The sequence below is a fragment of the Haliotis cracherodii genome, unplaced genomic scaffold, assembly GCF_022045235.1.
Source record: "Haliotis cracherodii isolate W230 unplaced genomic scaffold, xgHalCrac1.p SCAF_2, whole genome shotgun sequence".
In the NCBI taxonomy this organism is placed as follows: Eukaryota; Metazoa; Mollusca; class Gastropoda; order Lepetellida; family Haliotidae; genus Haliotis; species Haliotis cracherodii.
In genome coordinates, this window is record NW_027266275.1 from 26,921,825 (window position 1) to 26,939,401 (window position 17,577).

The 17,577-nt window shown below is 41.3% G+C and overlaps 1 protein-coding gene across 3 annotated transcripts; it reads left to right on the forward strand.

Annotated features, from left to right (window-relative positions):
- Positions 1–1,169: 1,169 nt before the first annotated feature.
- LOC139468900 (STAM-binding protein-like A) lies at positions 1,170–14,693 on the forward strand. 3 transcript variants are annotated; one of them, XM_071251033.1, is made up of 10 exons: positions 1,170–1,224; positions 3,476–3,687; positions 5,471–5,546; positions 5,775–5,867; positions 7,018–7,418; positions 9,288–9,492; positions 9,867–10,004; positions 10,504–10,616; positions 11,926–12,028; positions 13,473–14,693. In XM_071251033.1, the coding sequence occupies exons 2-10, from the start codon at positions 3,482–3,484 to the stop codon at positions 13,536–13,538; spliced, it is 1,401 nt and encodes a 466-aa protein (XP_071107134.1). In that variant the 5' UTR covers positions 1,170–1,224; positions 3,476–3,481; the 3' UTR covers positions 13,539–14,693. The 3 variants fall into 3 exon arrangements, with proteins under 3 accessions (XP_071107134.1, XP_071107133.1, XP_071107132.1); XM_071251032.1 differs by having other exon boundaries at positions 1,176–1,274; XM_071251031.1 differs by lacking the exon at positions 1,170–1,224 and adding an exon at positions 1,386–1,408.
- The last annotated feature ends 2,884 nt before the right edge of the window (positions 14,694–17,577 follow it).

Below are 17,577 nucleotides of genomic sequence, written 5' to 3' on the forward strand. Positions count from 1 at the left end.
TTTAGTCCAGACTCGATTATTTACAGACCGCCGTCATATAGCTGGAATATTGCTGAGTGTGGCGCTTAACAACAAACCAACCAACCAACAACCTTTCAACTACATGTAATACTTTGCTTATAAATGCCCTGATTTATAGTCCATGTGATCTGGCGCCACAATTTGCTATGCAGAGTTGCGTCCCTTAGACGTGCCAGACACCTATGATCATGGGTTGAATCCTATCTGGTGCTGGTTATGTTTCTTGGTTTGTCAGCACCTTACATGTGCTTGTGGGTTTCACCTAAGTGGTAAACATCTTAGACCTGAATTTATCGGGCAAACCGCCGACATGAAACTGACACGCTGCGATATAACTCAGCCACCGCAGAATGATTCCTCAGTGCATCATCAATCTTGTTTCGCGGCATGGTACACGATGTGAAATAGCAAGTCACGGCACAAGGGAACGTTAAATTCCACCCGACCCCTTCCAGTCAGGAAGTTCTGCAATGTTTACAAATATGTTCTAAAAACAAGATCAAATGCCTGGAAGCCTACACTTCACCAGAGCACATTTACTTCAAATGTGTTATCAACATGGTATTAATGTTTATTTCAGAAACAAACAGTGGGTAATTGATTAATTACCATTTTGAAGGCTTAAATTATTCATATCTATTTACAAATTCTAAAAGAAACACGTGCTTACGAATAATGCACTTTTAAACAAAACATAATTGCCTGCAGCTAGATACTTTTATCAATAAAATCTCTAGTGTAGATGATGTACGCATTTTTGCACCAGGGTGTTACTATGAAACAATATGATAAGGAAAATCTTATTGTCTTGATTCAGAATTATATTACGAAACTATCAACATGAGGACGCTCAATAAAATATGGCAATATTTTACTTCGTTCCACAGTTTGCCAAAGTGTCTCTGTAACAAGATTTTACAGGCAACAAAATATCGGATGAACAATATCAACGTGAGGTACCGGTAGATATGCTTCTTAAACATTATTCACCGTTATATTTAACGCTTTAAAATAAATCTTTAGTTAAAATAAGTAAATACATATAGTTTATAATCAAATGATGTAACTATATTGTATACAAAAGTCTAATTATGAACAAGCCATTGATTAGGACATCACGCTGTCTGTCCGGAAGTATTGTAATACAAGATGGCTGCCGTGTTTACATGAACTGAGAAGGCTTATCGAATTTACGCTTTTGAGGTGAAAGAGAACAGACGTGTCACTCGGTGACATCGGTATATACTTTAGAGGTATTTCATATTTAATTTTAGAACCGATTGGTATTTGAGGGATGTCATATATTCGATGAACACAGCAGGACATTGCCAGGCAGTCCGCAGCTGTCACTGTCACCCTCATATGATTTCTTTAGAAAATGACTCACGTGAGTAATGTTTTCATGCTTCTGAACAGCTTGCCTGTATTACACTTTACCTGTTTGTGTGCTGAGAAACGTTTTAAAAGGATTCACAAGTTCAAAGAGATTTTATAGGTTGGATTTATACGCGGTTGACAGAGATCATATTTTTGACGTGGTGTTAGATGGTGCTGGGGAAATATGTGACCAAATATTTGCATGAGTTCGTTTCAAAATCGGGCTGTTATTCATGTTATTTGGTTAAATGTCTTTGTCTCTCAAGGCCCATCAGTATTTCTTAATGTTGGCACAAAACCCCTCCTTGGCACATGATATGGTTGTCATATTGTTTGTGATATTGGAACACTAGTCATCGATCTATCATGGTTATGGTGATATTATTTTATATGTCTTTTGAATTGTATTTTTAAATATGGTAGACTTACAGCTGTTGAGTATTTTCAGTTTCTTTGTTAAACATGCTTAACACTTGAGTTGCATGGCTACAGCTGGTGTAGTACAGGCAGTACAAAGCTACAGTATAGTTGTGGTGGTGGACATAAACATTCTGCATGGGTAGTACTAGTTTTGTCAACAATGATAGCATGGTAAGGGTGCTGTGTGTTGTTCAACTTGGTTAGGCTGTGTTGACATAAATATTGGGTATGGTTGCACACTGCAACCATTGCTCAGTGGCATGCTGGTAAACATGGTAAGGTTTGTTTCATGCTATCCATTATATCATTTATATATATTGTAGTGGCCAAGATTCCCTTTTCTTTATTGCGTTCTTTACTTTGAATCGTACCTGTGGAACATACCAATATGTTGTGTTTATTGTTGGGAGTGATTGTATTGACCCTTTGTTTGTACTTGTCAGAACTTTTGAGCTTACTCCATCCACTACTGAACTATTGGACTATTCATTTATGGAAGATTAATATTTTCTTGCGAAAAATACCAGTCCTTACATCTTGTTACTAGTTCATGAAGTTTTGGACTTTGTAGCATGTGTATGCTGATGAACATGGTCTGAATTCTAAATATTTTCAGCAAATGTGACAAATGCATTTTTTTTATAATATTTGGATTACCATCTCATCCCACCGGGTACCCATTTGCTGCTGTGCAAACAGGCATATTTGGAGGCATATAGTCAAAGTAACTATGGGAACTTTTCAGTGTGGGACAGGACTGAAACTTTAAGAGTTAATGTTGCTTGACGTTGCCTGATCTGTGACTTAGGCACTGTGCACTGGACCTGATGCCACCACAGTGATTACAGTATTTTTACATTCGAAGATAATGAACATATTAACCACCACAGTTCTGCTTAAGCTGCACCTACCTCAAAATTTACACAGACGCCTGACCTGTGAGTTTGAGTGGAAAATGTTAAATGTAGTTTGTGCAAACTGTCCCACTAGATACATGAATATGGTATATGTGGACACTTTCTATTATATGTGGACACTTTCTATTATCAGGAAGTACATGTTACAGTTGTGAGACAACAATAGAGCAAGGCTTTGTTCTCACAACCGTCCCTTCATCATGTTTAAATTCCAATAAAATACTGTCATACTAACTTTATCTGTTGGTTCAAATTTGTCAAACCTATTGATATAGGAATGGAGTCTTGATACACAAATATTGGGTAAATACAGGGATTTATCTAGCATTTCAAATAAATACTCTTGGCAGGCAAATTGGGGAAAAAATTGTCAGAATTGTTCAGAATCTGGATTTTCAAAAAAATCTTATTTTCTGAAACTCAGAGTGTTTTCATATTTTATTCAATGCAGTAATGTGAAACTAAGTAAAAAAACATATATCATTCCTGGTGCTGTTATCAGTGATATACAAGTCACCTCCACAAAGCGAAATACTCATATGTCGGAAAGCGCACGTTAAATTCCTAATTTAAGTAAGTAAGTGATAACGTTCATGATAATTATGAGGTGGGTATTTTTTTCTCCAATTTTTGCATGTTTACTGATATTTGTTGTAGAATTTGGGCTGAATATCGTTTTCTGAGCCAGTCTTGTACATCCCTGAAGTGTTTATAACATCCTGTGTCTGTGTTTGCTTCAGGAGCTGATGGCTGTACAGATGTTCACACACATCCACGAACCAGCAGCTCGTGTCCGGGCTCTCTGTGATTATGGCTCCAAGGTTGATGTGGACAAGGCAATATCACCCAAACTCTACCTTCGTTCAGGTCGTGAGATGATCCGGATGGCAAACATATACCTGGATGAGGGGAACCTGGAGAGTGCCTTTATCCTGTACTCCAAGTACATCACGTGAGTGTCACACATCTACGTACAGACTCACACTCACAGACAGAGCAAAGCTTGTAGCAAAAACAGAATCATTAAATATTCTTCCATGAATTTGGAAATTACTCAATTCTGATTTGTTAAACAGAGATATCAAATCACAATAACCACCTTTGATTGAAACAGCTGATTTGATGGCTGCATCACCACTGAAGCTAATATTTATAGAAAAGTATGTATTTCTCAGTAATTGTCGGTAGGCATTTTTCAGTGATCACATGAACAATTACAGAATAAAGAGTTGTGGGGATACTCCAATATTCAAAGTATGTGTGGTAATACTTTTGGGCTGAAAGCACAATAGAAATCGACTGAGAGTGTATTTCAAGGTCCAGTGTATAAAATCAAGGTATGTGTGGATGTGGGTTTGTGGGTTTGTGGGTTTGTGGGTGTGGGTGTGGGTGTGGGTGTGGGTGTGGGTGTGGGTGCGGGTGTGGATGTGGATGTGTGTCTGTTTGAGGGGTGTTGCTGCTGTAATATTCCAATGTAGGGACCCCCCTCAATCTTGTACTCTCAATTTGAGGATCATAACGAGGACGCCCTTGACTTGATTTCAAACATTGTGTATCATATCACAACTTTGTGTGTCATTCCAGTCCTGTCATCACTGTAAACTGCTTCAACAGATTTGGGCACAAATTACAAGGAACTGCCATCTTTTATAAGAACTGCATTTTTCTTGGTCTGATCAAAACTTGGAATTCACACCATTCAGCTGTGTATCTTGCATCTCTTGAACTAGCGGATAAACACAATGACACTGATTGTAATCATTGCCAACTGTAGTTGTATTTAGGACATCAACATTTGACAGACACAAAAAAATGTGTATTTTATTTTAAAGAGATGAAGTGTTTCTCGTTTGATGCAGTGGAAGGACTGTTTCAGGCATCATGGTCACAAGGCATCTCACACTTTCTACTTTAACAGATCACTTAGTGAGTTAGTGTATTTCATTAATGGTTTGCTGACCATGTTGTGATAAACATTATCCCCTTGAAAGGACAATACCAGATCAAACAATGGTGCAACAATTGTACCTTGATGAGTTATATCATGCTGATCACTTTAATTGCTAATAGCTTGTGTAATCATCAAGTGGCATCAAGTGACATCCTCAAGGTGTACTGCATCAGTCAGTGTGCAGGTGTAGAGTACTGTATTTTCTAGTGTATAGCATGGTATAGTGCATACTTGAGTGTAATGTGCACATCCGTTCTTGCATGCAAGGTTCAAGAAAAATTGCTATGTGGTTTATTGTGTAGTCAAAAACTATAACATGTTGCTTCAGGTGAATGAACAGAAGCAACTTGGTCAATGAAAATGTGAAATTTGTGATAAAACATCGCTTCACGTGATGATTTACAATTATATTTCCTCCCCAAAAGGGTGGATTGAATATTGTTTTTGGTTCGGTTGCCATTGGTGTTGGCATTGGCATTGGTGTCAGTGTTCCCATCATATTCCACATAACATATTTGTTTTTATGAGTAAAAACACATTCTAGTTTCAATTGTTTTTCCTGTTGTGTTAGGAATTATTAAGTGTGGGGACAAAAGTCATTGTCTGCATGTTTTGTGTGCTCTCTCCACTACCCCTACACACCCCTTCATCAGGGGAGGGGAAAGATGGAGGGACAAGAGGCAGCCCTGAAATGTTGGGACAAACAATAAAGACGTTGCCCAGAAAAGTTTCATGTCTTCATCACTGGTAAGGGTTGATATATTATCAGTGTTGTCTTTTACAGATTATTTATAGAGAAACTGCCAAGACATCCAGACTACAAGTCGGCTCCCCACACGGAACTTGCTGAGTTAAAGAGGGTAAGAGGGTACCATTAGAATTGTTGTGTAGATTCCAAATATTTGACCCAGTGATGTTAAACTAACTTCTCTTATTCTCGTGGGTTCTGTTCTTGTGGCAATATGATTTTTCGCTATGAATAGATGACATGATAGAGATACTGTAGCTAGGAAGTGTGATGACACACTGCAGCAGGCAGTTTTGTGAACTTTTCAGTGATCACAAAACAATCTGTGTCAATTTTGCAGAAACTGAAGCATGTATTTCCTCTAGCCGAAGAGATCAAGAGCAAACTGAAGACGAGATACACGGCCCAGGAGAGGGAGAGGCAGGCTGCTGAGGTGCGTCCAGTCATATTCAGATAATACAGAATGAAACGCACAATGTAGAGTTTGTAATAAATGTCTACTAGAGTGAGTTTGGTCTAATGCTGCGTGAACAGTAACTGTTCAAGTGAGCTCAGTGTGGGAGGATAGACATACATAGGTACGGTGACGGACCATGGAGTCATTAGGCCATGTTGAATTTGGATTGGAAGGTGTTAGAAAAAATATAACCTTTTGGCCTGGTTTGTGTCCTTATAAATGTTGTAAGTCTGAAATCTGACAACTGCATTTTATTGTCTGTTAATTGTCAAAGTGATCTTTACTGTCAGTGGTTTGAAAACAACCTTGTCTTTCTGATTTTATTTCTTTTATGAATTTTCTATTTTTAAGGTTCCAAATCCGTAAACCAGGCAAAAAATATGTAAGGTCTAAGGGTGTAGCCCAAGGCAAGTTGATCCTGGCTCTGAAGATGTTTATTCTGAGAAGGGAGGCCATAGGCCTATCATATAACATATGTATAAATCAATTAAAGGATAATTCATTTCTTAAAGTAATCAACAGATTTGGCAGAGCCTAGCAACTCTGCAAAGTGGAATTGCTGCATCTTTGGAAATAATAAGTGACTAAGTTACCTCCCCTTACTAGAATGACAGTCCTTGAAGCATATTTCTGAAACAAGTTAATGATTGCGAAGAGTTATTGCTGACTACATGAGATTAACAGTGTAACCACTGAACAGTTTGAACACACAAACCTGAAACAAGGAGTAACACTGAGACAAAAGACAATAAATAAGTACTATCCATGGTATCTTAAGGTTTATGAAACAGAAACTTTGCATGCATAATTTCAATTTAGCAATTCTGATTAGAATTTTCACAGAAATTAAGTTTCATTTAAAACATGGCAACCAGCTTTTATTGTAAAACCAATCCTGTGATTTTTAGGAAAATCAATCATTGATACCCTGAACATTGAGCATGTTGAGTGTAGAAGAGAAAGGTTGGTTATATGTAAATGAAATCCACAATTTTGATACATTTAATGTTTCATATCGCTATACTGTTTTGCATGCAACAGGAAAGGCACTGTAAATTTATTGTTTCCATCCGTTTATGCGTATAGGACACAATATTTTAAGTCTGGTAAAACCCTGTTGTTGTAGCGTAAGCGCCAGGAAGCGTTGGAGCAGGAGGCGCAGCTGAGGAGGGAGGAAGAGGAACGAGTGCAGCAGGAGCAGGCTGCTATCAAAGCGCTCAAGGCCAAGGAAGCTGATGACAAATGGCGCCGGGAGCAGGAGGAGCGTTACCGAGAGCTGCAGAGTCGTGCCCAGCAGGATCAGGACAGGCAGCAGCCCAGGGTTGCCGCGGCAACTGTACTGGTTTTCGATCCCGAACTGGACGCTCAATTTGGCTTGAACGACATCAGCAGTCCCGGGTTGCCACCCACTGCCCCGCCCTCTGCCGTGCTCCCAGCCCCACCATCGTACGACCAGATCACGGGACCCTCGTCAGTACCAGGCATACCTGACCGGGAACTGAAGAAGCTGGCCATTAGTGATAATGAGTAAGATCTGTAGATTGTTTGTTCTCATTTTGCATGTGAGGTCTCATGAGCAGTATGTTGTGCATTTTATGGGCTAAAGTAGAGCAGGTTTCTGAGGAAGTTTTTTATTAGTACACTGTTCATCCTGGTGAAGAGCATCATCCCCAGGCAAGGAAGTGAACTGAGTGTAAAAGTCCAGTTTCCAACCTTGCTGATCTAGGCTGGAATTTCTGGGCTCGATTATAGTGCCACTAGTGGCTGCTACAGGTTATCTCACGTCTATGTCCCTCATACTGACCAATCAGATACCACCTTTCATATCACTTGCATTAGCTCCAAACAAAACGGCAGTGCCCAGTCAAGACGATCTGATTGATAATCAAAATTAGGCCTTACTTCGCGAAGTGCACCAAATCATGTGAGCACCTTCTTTAAAAACATGAAAAAAATTGGACAATATCTGTTGATGTCGAGTGGGAGGTACACATGCTTTGCGAAACCTGCAATCGACCGAAATCAGCACAGCAGTTTTCGAACCGGATGTATCAGTTAACTGCCTTGCCTCGGAAGGAAGGGTGAAGAGTTGAGACATACCATCATCCCTTCTGTTTCATGCCATTATCGACCATGCAAGAAGTCAGAGTTGGTGCCGTCCCAATCTCTGACTTTCATAGGAGGCCACTGTAAGAGCAAACAATTATATTCCTTTAATGGTGATGATACTGTATGCAGAAAGGGAGAAACTGAAACAGACAAAAGCCACCTCGCCCAACATTGATTTATGTTCACCTTGGCAATTGTGAAAACTGGTAGTTAAATAATCTATATTATGTCAATATTTGAAAAATGGATGGCTATTGTCATGAACTTGTAGATGAATAGGGGAGGTCCCTTTGCTTAATACACCTTTGGTTGGCAGTGAGACTGGAGGTGGGGTTTGAGTAGTGGATGTGGACATATACTTTGTAGATTGGGATGCTCAATGTCAGTACATTGTAAGCTCTGGTGAATGAATAGCAAATAAGGCAAAAAGCATCTGGAGAGAACTACTGTTGGGCATTCCGGGTAAGAATGTAGTTCCCCAGCTACCTATCCTAGTTGTAAACAGCGACTATATGGACCAGGTGACATATCCCAATTGCATGGATTGATGCTCATGATATCAATCACTGGATATCTGGCCTAGAGTTGATTACTGTAAATCTGGAAATAAATGCGTCTCCAAATTAATACGACTGCTGACCCCTGACCAAAAATGCGACTCAATATCAATGCGACTCCCCCCGTCCCATCCCCAATGGAATGATACATATCCTTACCTTAATCCAATCAAAAAGCAAATAGCACCGCTTATTAGCACTGAGGTGAGCACTTCCGTAAGGAAGTTCAAAGGAAATAAAATAATTGAACCAACAACAGTTCACTGATTGGTATGCGGAGAAGGTGTCAACAAGCTTGACACGATTGGGTAGAACTTTTGACCCCAGCAGTGATAACTCACCATATACCCTTTGTGTAATTCCTATTCTTTAAATGACATTGTTTTATACTTGTTACAACTGCTGCTCAATAAACTGCGTTTGTGTTTATATTCAAGTTGGCTGTCTTATTGTTGATAGTCATTTCAAGACATAAATGTGAAGTTAATTAAGGCGGGGAAAGACCACTTGCATTTTTCGTATTTAATTCACACTCGCATTAATTTCAAGATTTACAGTATTTACATATAGCTGGAAGATTGCTGCATGAAGCATTAACAACAAACAAGCAACAACAACAACAACAACATAAGATCACAAGTTTGCAAAAGTCAGGTGATGTCACTGATGCATGTTCTCTTCCAAATTTTCTTTGATGCATTGTCTCTATTGAATATTGATGCTGTTTCAGGCCAACTAATCCCCCCTCGGTAGACCGGAGCACCAAGCCTTCTGTCATGACCTTTGACCACTTCACCAGTATCGGAGGAGGGGGTGGGGCTGGAGGTCTGAGGGAGATCACAGTCCCCACAGACCTCATGAAGAAGTTCATTGACATTGCTCAATCCAACACAGACAAGAAGACGGAAACATTAGGCATACTGTTTGGCACTCTGGTACGGAGCTTTAGATTAAAGAAATGAATGAACGAGGTGGAAATAACACCGCTTTGAACTATTTTGGAGTTACATCATGTCAAGTCAACGTAATATGGCCAGATTTCCAACTTCATAGATGAATATTTATTATCCCAAACTGGCTTCCAAGGGAGATAATCATTTAGGTGATATCAATGAACGGCAGCAGAATGCTTTGCAGACCATTGTGACATGATCTGTTACCATGGCATCACTAATCTCTCATCAGCAAGCCTCACAGTTTTGAGCTTCTTCAACTGGTGTTGATATATTTGATGTCAGAAGGCACTCGGGTGAGTTCTGTGTGTCTTTGGTTCATGTATGATGATCGATATTATGTTCTTCTACTTCAGGCCCAGGACCAGTTCCACGTGACCCACCTGTTCATCCCCCAGCAGCGCGGCACCCCCGACAGCTGCGACATGGAGAACGAGATCGATCTAATCGACTACCAGGACAAATACAACCTCATCAACCTCGGCTGGATACATGTAGGTAGCCCCGAGACCATAAGGAGGACACATAGACACAGAGCAGTTGTCAGAGAAACATTTACATCATCATAAGGATTAACATATGATAGGTCAATACAACTAATAATGTACATTGTTTTCTTGATATTAATATTTGTTGAAGATATTATAAGAAGATAATAAAAATATTCTCTTTGCATTTGAGGTATACTATTCGAAAGAAGTTCATGAACACCAGATTCTTTTCGTATTACTATAGTTAATATTAACTTGCTTTGAGTAGTATGCTTGGAGAGGTTCTCCATGACATACTGTGGGTTCAGGTCTGGATGATGGGTACAAAACATCCTTAGCGTTACACCTGTCGTAATTCTATGTAAGGTATAGGAGTTACAATCACCTTAGCACTAAGATTGCTTTGTACAACGGCACCATCGTGTCCTCTGCCATGATAAGGTTGGAATATTGCTTAAAGCTACATAAAGCCTGATTCACTGACTCATTCCCTGATTTACAGACCCATCCAACACAAACAGCCTTCCTGTCCAGTGTTGATCTACACAGTCACTACCCCTACCAGATCATGCTGCCAGAAGCCATCGCCATAGTGTGCTCCCCGAAATATAATGAGTAAGTGTGAAGGAAGACTGGTTCCATGTTGATTGAGTGTTGTTGTTTGTTGTTTAACGCCGAACTCAGCAATATTCCAGCTATATGACAGCGGTCTGAAAATAATCGAGTCTGAACCAGACAATTCTGTGACTGACATCATGAGCATCAATCCACACAATTGGGATATGATGACATGCATCAGCCAAGTCAGTGAGCTTGACCACCCGATCCCGTTATTCGCCTCTTACTACAAGCATGGGTTGCTGAAGACCAATTCTAACCCAAATCTTCATTGGTTGTTGATAGAGTGGTCCTCAGTATCTACTGAAGGAAGGGAGATACCTTTTTTGTGATATGAAAGTACATTTACTTTATATAGCTTAGGCTTAAAAAAATAAAAGAATTGGCTCTCAGGCAATGTTTTTCGAAAATATAGTGAGGGCGGACGGTGTCATTATTTTTTGTTTTTTGTTTTGGTTGTTCAGACTAGTAACCAAATAAACAGTTGTGTAACCAGATAAACAAATTCTTAAACTTATCCTATCTCACACTATGCATTTCTTCTTATTCTTCGATCTTGATGTTGAAACGTCCTAGAACAAAGTTTCCAGCTTTAAAAACATCAATCACCCCAACACATCCCACACATCACAAAATCACCACTGTGAGCATGGGTCATGCACCACTGCAATCCCGTGCAGCACGACCCCTGCGATCTGATCACCTGACATATCCAGCACCCTCATTCTCAATCAAGAGCGTACAGGCTGGTGTAACTGTGATGCGGGGATGGTTTGGTGGGCATTTAACGTGTGAGATAGGATAAGGATATAAATATACAATTTATAAGAAAATTTACAAATTTTTAAAGTTATCCTATCTCACACTATGCATTTATCCCACAGTTGGATGGTGGGGTGCAGATACCCTAGCCTGTGAAGACCTCAACCCTAAGGGCCTCCCTACATAAATGTATTCCTTGATTAGTAAAATACTGGAATACAGTATTTATGATGAACCAGGCAATGCCTGAGAACCAAGACTATTATTTTTTTAGCCTTACACAGATGTTCAGCATGTCTCTGCATGCATATACGGGACATATTAACAGAGTGACATTGTCACACATCACTTATGATGTCACAGTATCACAACCTATCATTGTTGATGTTATGTCAACTGTTCTGAAAAGCCATATCACACACACACTCATTTAATAATCTCAATATATTTCTGACACTTATATATATGTCACAAATGTCTGTTTTTGATGAGTGAAATGTGTTTGCATTTTTTGTGGTTGAAACTATTTTTGTTGTGGTTACAGAACAGGTATATTTCGCCTGACAAACGACCGTGGCATCGCAGAAATAGGGGGCTGCAGTCAGCCTGGGTTCCACTATCACACCAAAGAGCCTCCATTGTTTGAAGTAAGTTGTACTTGATGTTGGAGCAATGTCATGCAGTGATCAATCTCATTCAAATCAGACTCACTACTGCTAAACAAAGATCTGAAGACATCCCAGTAGGGGGTCATGTCAGAACGACCTTTCATCCGACCAATCAGAGCGTCGCTTACTAGATCATGAAAGTGACAGTCGGAATGTGTTTTCTAATCATACAACCTCGAAAACTTGAACACAGGGTATTCCGAACGATAGTTACAGGTTTAACAACTGAATTCATACAATCTAAACCATCTATTAGCCATTCCAGAATGTTCTTTTGTTTAGGTTTCAAATTTGTAATCGAGAATTTGTCAAAATATGTTTTGAAGCGTATTCGCCAATTTGAAATTGGTGTCGTAAAGCACGAGAAAGCTGCCTTCTGATTGGTCATTCCATTGGTCGGTCAAAGTTCGCACAAGGTCGGTCTGACGTTACTCGTAATGGGATGTCCTCAGATCTTTGTTTAGTGGTAGTGAGAACTAGATCTGATTTTAATGAGATTGTGCAGTGTTCAACCTAGGCACACAATTAGGCACACAATTCCAGGAATCTTTTACATAGGCAACATTGTCAATGACAAATTAATGTGTTTCTTAGGTTCAAATACTATAGGAGCAAACTTCAAAGACCCCAGGACCCCCTTAATTATGAATTCTGTAAAGTAGGAGAGTGATAGAAGCAGGGTTTGTAAGACAGTCAAATGTTTTTGTGTTGTCATATATGAAGCTTCTTTGAGAGGCATTGAGAAGATGAAGTACTAAGTAAACTGTTCAGCTGTATAAACACTGCCTCCTATGATGTATATATGCTTGTCAACCATACTCTGTACATCACTTGCTTGATAACGGCGCTTGAACCTACACCGAAACGTCGGTCCTAATTGTAATAAAGAAGTTGTCGGGTGGTCAGGATCGATGACTTGGTTGATGCATGCCATCTATCCCCATTGCGTGGATCGATGCTCATGATATAAATCACTGGATTGTCTGGTCCAGACTCGATTATTTTACAGACCGCCGTCATATAGCTGGAATATTGCTGAGTGCGGCGTTAAACAACAAACCATCCTACCAAATCTAGTCAGAAGTTTAAGACAATGTCAACATATGTACCAGACAGAATTGTTATTCGCCCTGTGGCTTTATAGTGTTATTTGATCACCTCTGGCTTTTCTTCCATATCAAGCTGGCATGCCCTGAAATAACAAATCCTGCAACATTAGACCCAACTCACTTCCTGTTCCTTCAGGGCGGTGGGTAGCCTTGTGGTTAAAGCATTCGCTCGTCACGCCGAAGACCCAGGTTCAATTCCCCACATGAGTACAATGAGTGAAGCCCGTTTCTGGTGTCCCCCAGCGTGTTATTGCTTGAATATTGCTAAAAGCGGCATAAAACCATACTCACTCACTCCTGTTCCTCTCCTTCAGTCCAGCCCCCACGTGAAGATCCTGGAGGACAAGGAAGTCACTGTTGCTGATATGAGGAAGAAATAGACGCTGTCAGTCAACTGTCAGGCATGTGATGGCAGCCCTCGGCCCGGGTGAAGTGGGCTGGCCTATCATGGAGTCTCGGAGTCATGGAAACAGTCCGCACTTTACATAGGTTTAAAAAGATAAAAGAATTGGCTCTCAGGCAAAGACTTTTGCATATATAGTGCTAGTGCAGGCGTGTGGTGTTTTTTTGGGTTTTTTTCTGCTTGTTCAAACTAGAATGTTACAAACACTTGTGTACCATCAACGTGGGAAATAGTGTCCCTACTTAAACAAGCGTACAAACTCCTATTGCCGCCATTACCATAAGCAGTGTGCGTGTAAAGGGAAGTAACTTCATGGTATATTGGATCGCATTGTTTTTAAGCATTAGAATTTATTTTATTTTTTTTTAAAATGGAAATAAAAACGAAACGTGCGGCAGACTTCATGATGATCCGGGCGGTGCCTGAGAACCAAGACTATTATTTTTTAAGCCTTAGTCTCCATATACCCTGAATAATCGCAATGATACCATTTTCTAAGCTCACATGACTTCTTTCAGAGGCATTTAGAAGTTGGAGTACTAAGTAAGGATAAGATATTTATAATTGAAGTTGTTCTTCCATGTGTATTATCCTCACTTAACACCTAAACAGCATCAGAAACTAACTGTTTTAGTCTACTAGTCCTTACAATGAAAACATATTGCAAAACCCTTAAAAAGGGCAAATTTCTACCAGTCCTTATGATACCTTAACTATTGGGAAGTTTGGCAAAGACTATAGGACTAGTGCCAATTTCTAACGCTGCTAAATGTGACAAAGTTTGATGCTGTTGTTCAATATACAACACAGCGCATGATTAGGTGGTGACCATGGCAGGTCAGATAGGTTAATTGACATACACCAGTTTTAAAACAGTTTAGATCATGAAATTAATGTAACCCTTTTGATAACTGAAGTGTTGAATGAATGAGCCAAGTCAAAGTTTTGTAAAAATGTTACAAAATGAGAATGTTGTGTTTTAATTGAAGCTATGCCTACATCAAACCTGTACTTGTCTGTGGGGAGTGTGGGTGGAGTGACAAGCTTCTGTTACATTGAGTTGTGTCCCTTGCCCACCAAGTAGTGTTGATCGTTGGTTTGATACCCAGATTTGTCGTGATTATGACACTTGGCCTGCCACACCCTACCTGTTCATGGCAGTGGTGAAGGCCTCGCCCTACGTGTTCATGTAGAGTTCATGGCAGTGGCGAATGCCTCACCCTACCTGTTCATGTAGAGTTCATGGCAGTGGTGAATGCCTCGTCCTACCTGTTCATGTAGAGTTCATGGCAGTGGTGAATGCCTCACCCTACCTGTTCATGTAAAGTTCATGGCAGTGGTGAATGCCTCACCCTACCTGTTCATGTAGAGTTCATGGCAGTGGTGAATGCCTCACCCTACCTGTTCATGTAAAGTTCATGGCAGTGGTGAATTCCTCACCCTACCTGTTCATGTAGAGTTCATGACAGCAGTGAATGCCTCACCCTACCTGTTCATGTAGCGTTCATGGCAGTGGTGAAGGCCTCGCCCTACCTGTTCATGTAGAGTTCATGGCAGTGGTGAATGCCTCACCCTACCTGTTCATGTAAAGTTCATGGCAGTGGTGAATTCCTCACCCTACCTGTTCATGTAGAGTTAATGGCAGCAGTGAATGCCTCACCCTACCTGTTCATGTAGAGTTCATGACAGCAGTGAATGCCTCACCCTACCTGTTCATGTAGAGTTCATGACAGCAGTGAATGCCTCACCCTACCTGTTCATGTAGCGTTCATGACAGCAGTGAATGCCTCACCCTACCTGTTCATGTAGAGTTAATGGCAGCAGTGAATGCCTCGCCCTACCTGTTCATGTAGAGTTCATGACAGCAGTGAATGCCTCACGCTACCTGTTCATGTAGAGTTAATGGCAGTGGTGTATGCCTCACCCTACCTGTTCATGTAGAGTTCATGACAGTGGTGTATGCCTCACCCTACCTGTTCATGTAGAGTTCATGGCAGTGGCGAATGCCTCGCCCTACCTGTTCATGTAGAGTTTATGGCAGTGGCGAATGCCTCACCCTACCTGTTCATGTAGAGTTCATGGCAGTGGTGTATGCCTCACCCTACCTGTTCATGTAGAGTTCATGGCAGTGGTGAATGCCTCACCCTACCTGTTCATGTAGAGTTCATGGCAGTGAGGAATGCCTCACCCTGCCTGTTCATGTAGAGTTCATGGCAGTGGTGAAGGTCTCGCCCTACCTGTTCATGTAGAGTTCGTGACAGTGGTGAATGCCTCACCCTACCTGTTCATGTTGGGTTCATGACAGTGATGAATGCCTTGCCCTACCTGTTCATGTAGAGTTCATGGCAGTGGTGAAGGCTTCGCCCTACCTGTTCATGTAGAGTTCATGGCAGTGGTGAAGGTCTCGGCCTACCTGTTCATGTAGAGTTCATGGCAGTGGTGAAGGCCTCACCCTACCTGTTCATGTAGAGTTCATGACAGTGGTGAAGGCCTCACCCTACCTGTTCATGTAGAGTTCATGGCAGTGGCGAATGCCTCGCCCTACCTGTTCATGTAGAGTTCATGGCAGTGGTGTATGCCTCACCCTACCTGTTCATGTAGAGTTCATGACAGTTGTGTATGCCTTGCCCTACCTGTTCATGTAGACTTCATGGCAGTGGCGAATGCCTCACCCTACCTGTTCATGTAGACTTCATGACAGCAGTGAATGCCTCACCCTGCCTGTTCATGTAGAGTTCATGACAGTGGTGTATGCCTCACCCTACCTGTTCATGTAGAGTTCATGACAGTTGTGTATGCCTTGCCCTACCTGTTCATGTAGAGTTAATGACAGTGGTGTATGCCTCACCCTACCTGTTCATGTAGAGTTCATGACAGTTGTGTATGCCTTGCCCTACCTGTTCATGTAGAGTTAATGGCAGCAGTGAATGCCTCACCCTACCTGTTCATGTAGACTTCATGACAGTGGTGAATGCCTCACTCTCTACCTTTTCATGTAGAGTTCATGACAGTGGTGAAGGCCTCACCCCACCTGTTCATGTAGAGTTCATGGCAGTGGTGAAGGCCTCGCCCTACCTGTTCATGTAGAGTTCATGACAGTGATGAATGCCTCACCCTACCTGTTCATGTAGAGTTCATGACCGTGGTGTATGCCTCACCCTACCTGTTCATGTAGAGTTCATGACAGCAGTGAATGCCTCACCCTACCTGTTCATGTAAAGTTCATGACAGTGATGTATGCCTCACCCTACCTGTTCATGTAGAGTTCATGACAGTGATGAATGCCTCACCCTACCTGTTCATGTAGACTTCATGGCAGTGGTGAATGCCTCACTCTCAACCTTTTCATGTAGAGTTCATGACAGTGGTGAAGGCCTCACCCTACCTTTTCATGTAGAGTTCATGACGGTGGTGAATGCCTCTCCCTACCTGTTCATGTAGAGTTCATAACAGTTGTGAATACCTCACCCTACCTGTTCATGTTGGGTTCATTACAGCAGTGAATGCCTCACCCTACCTGTTCATGTAGAGTTCATGGCAGTGGTGAAGGTCTCGCCCTACCTGTTCATGTAGAGTTCATGACAGCAGTGAATGCCTCACCCTACCTGTTCATGTAGAGTTCATGGCAGTGGTGAATGCCTCACCCTACCTGTTCATGTAGAGTTCATAACAGTGGTGTATGCCTCGCCCTACCTGTTCATGTAGAGTTAATGGCAGCAGTGAATGCCTCACCCTACCTGTTCATGTAGAGTTCATGGCAGTGGTGAAGGTCTCGCCCTACCTGTTCATGTAGAGTTCATGGCAGTGGTGAATGCCTCACCCTACCTGTTCATGTTGGGTTCATAACAGTTGTGAATGCCTCACCCTACCTGTTCATGTTGGGTTCATTACAGCAGTGAATACCTACAACCTGCACTCTTGGCTTCCTCCCATGTAACGCACAGTCGTCTGAGGCCCCACAAATTCGCTGTGCAGAGTTGCGTCCCTTGGGCACACCAGAAATCTATACTTGTGCG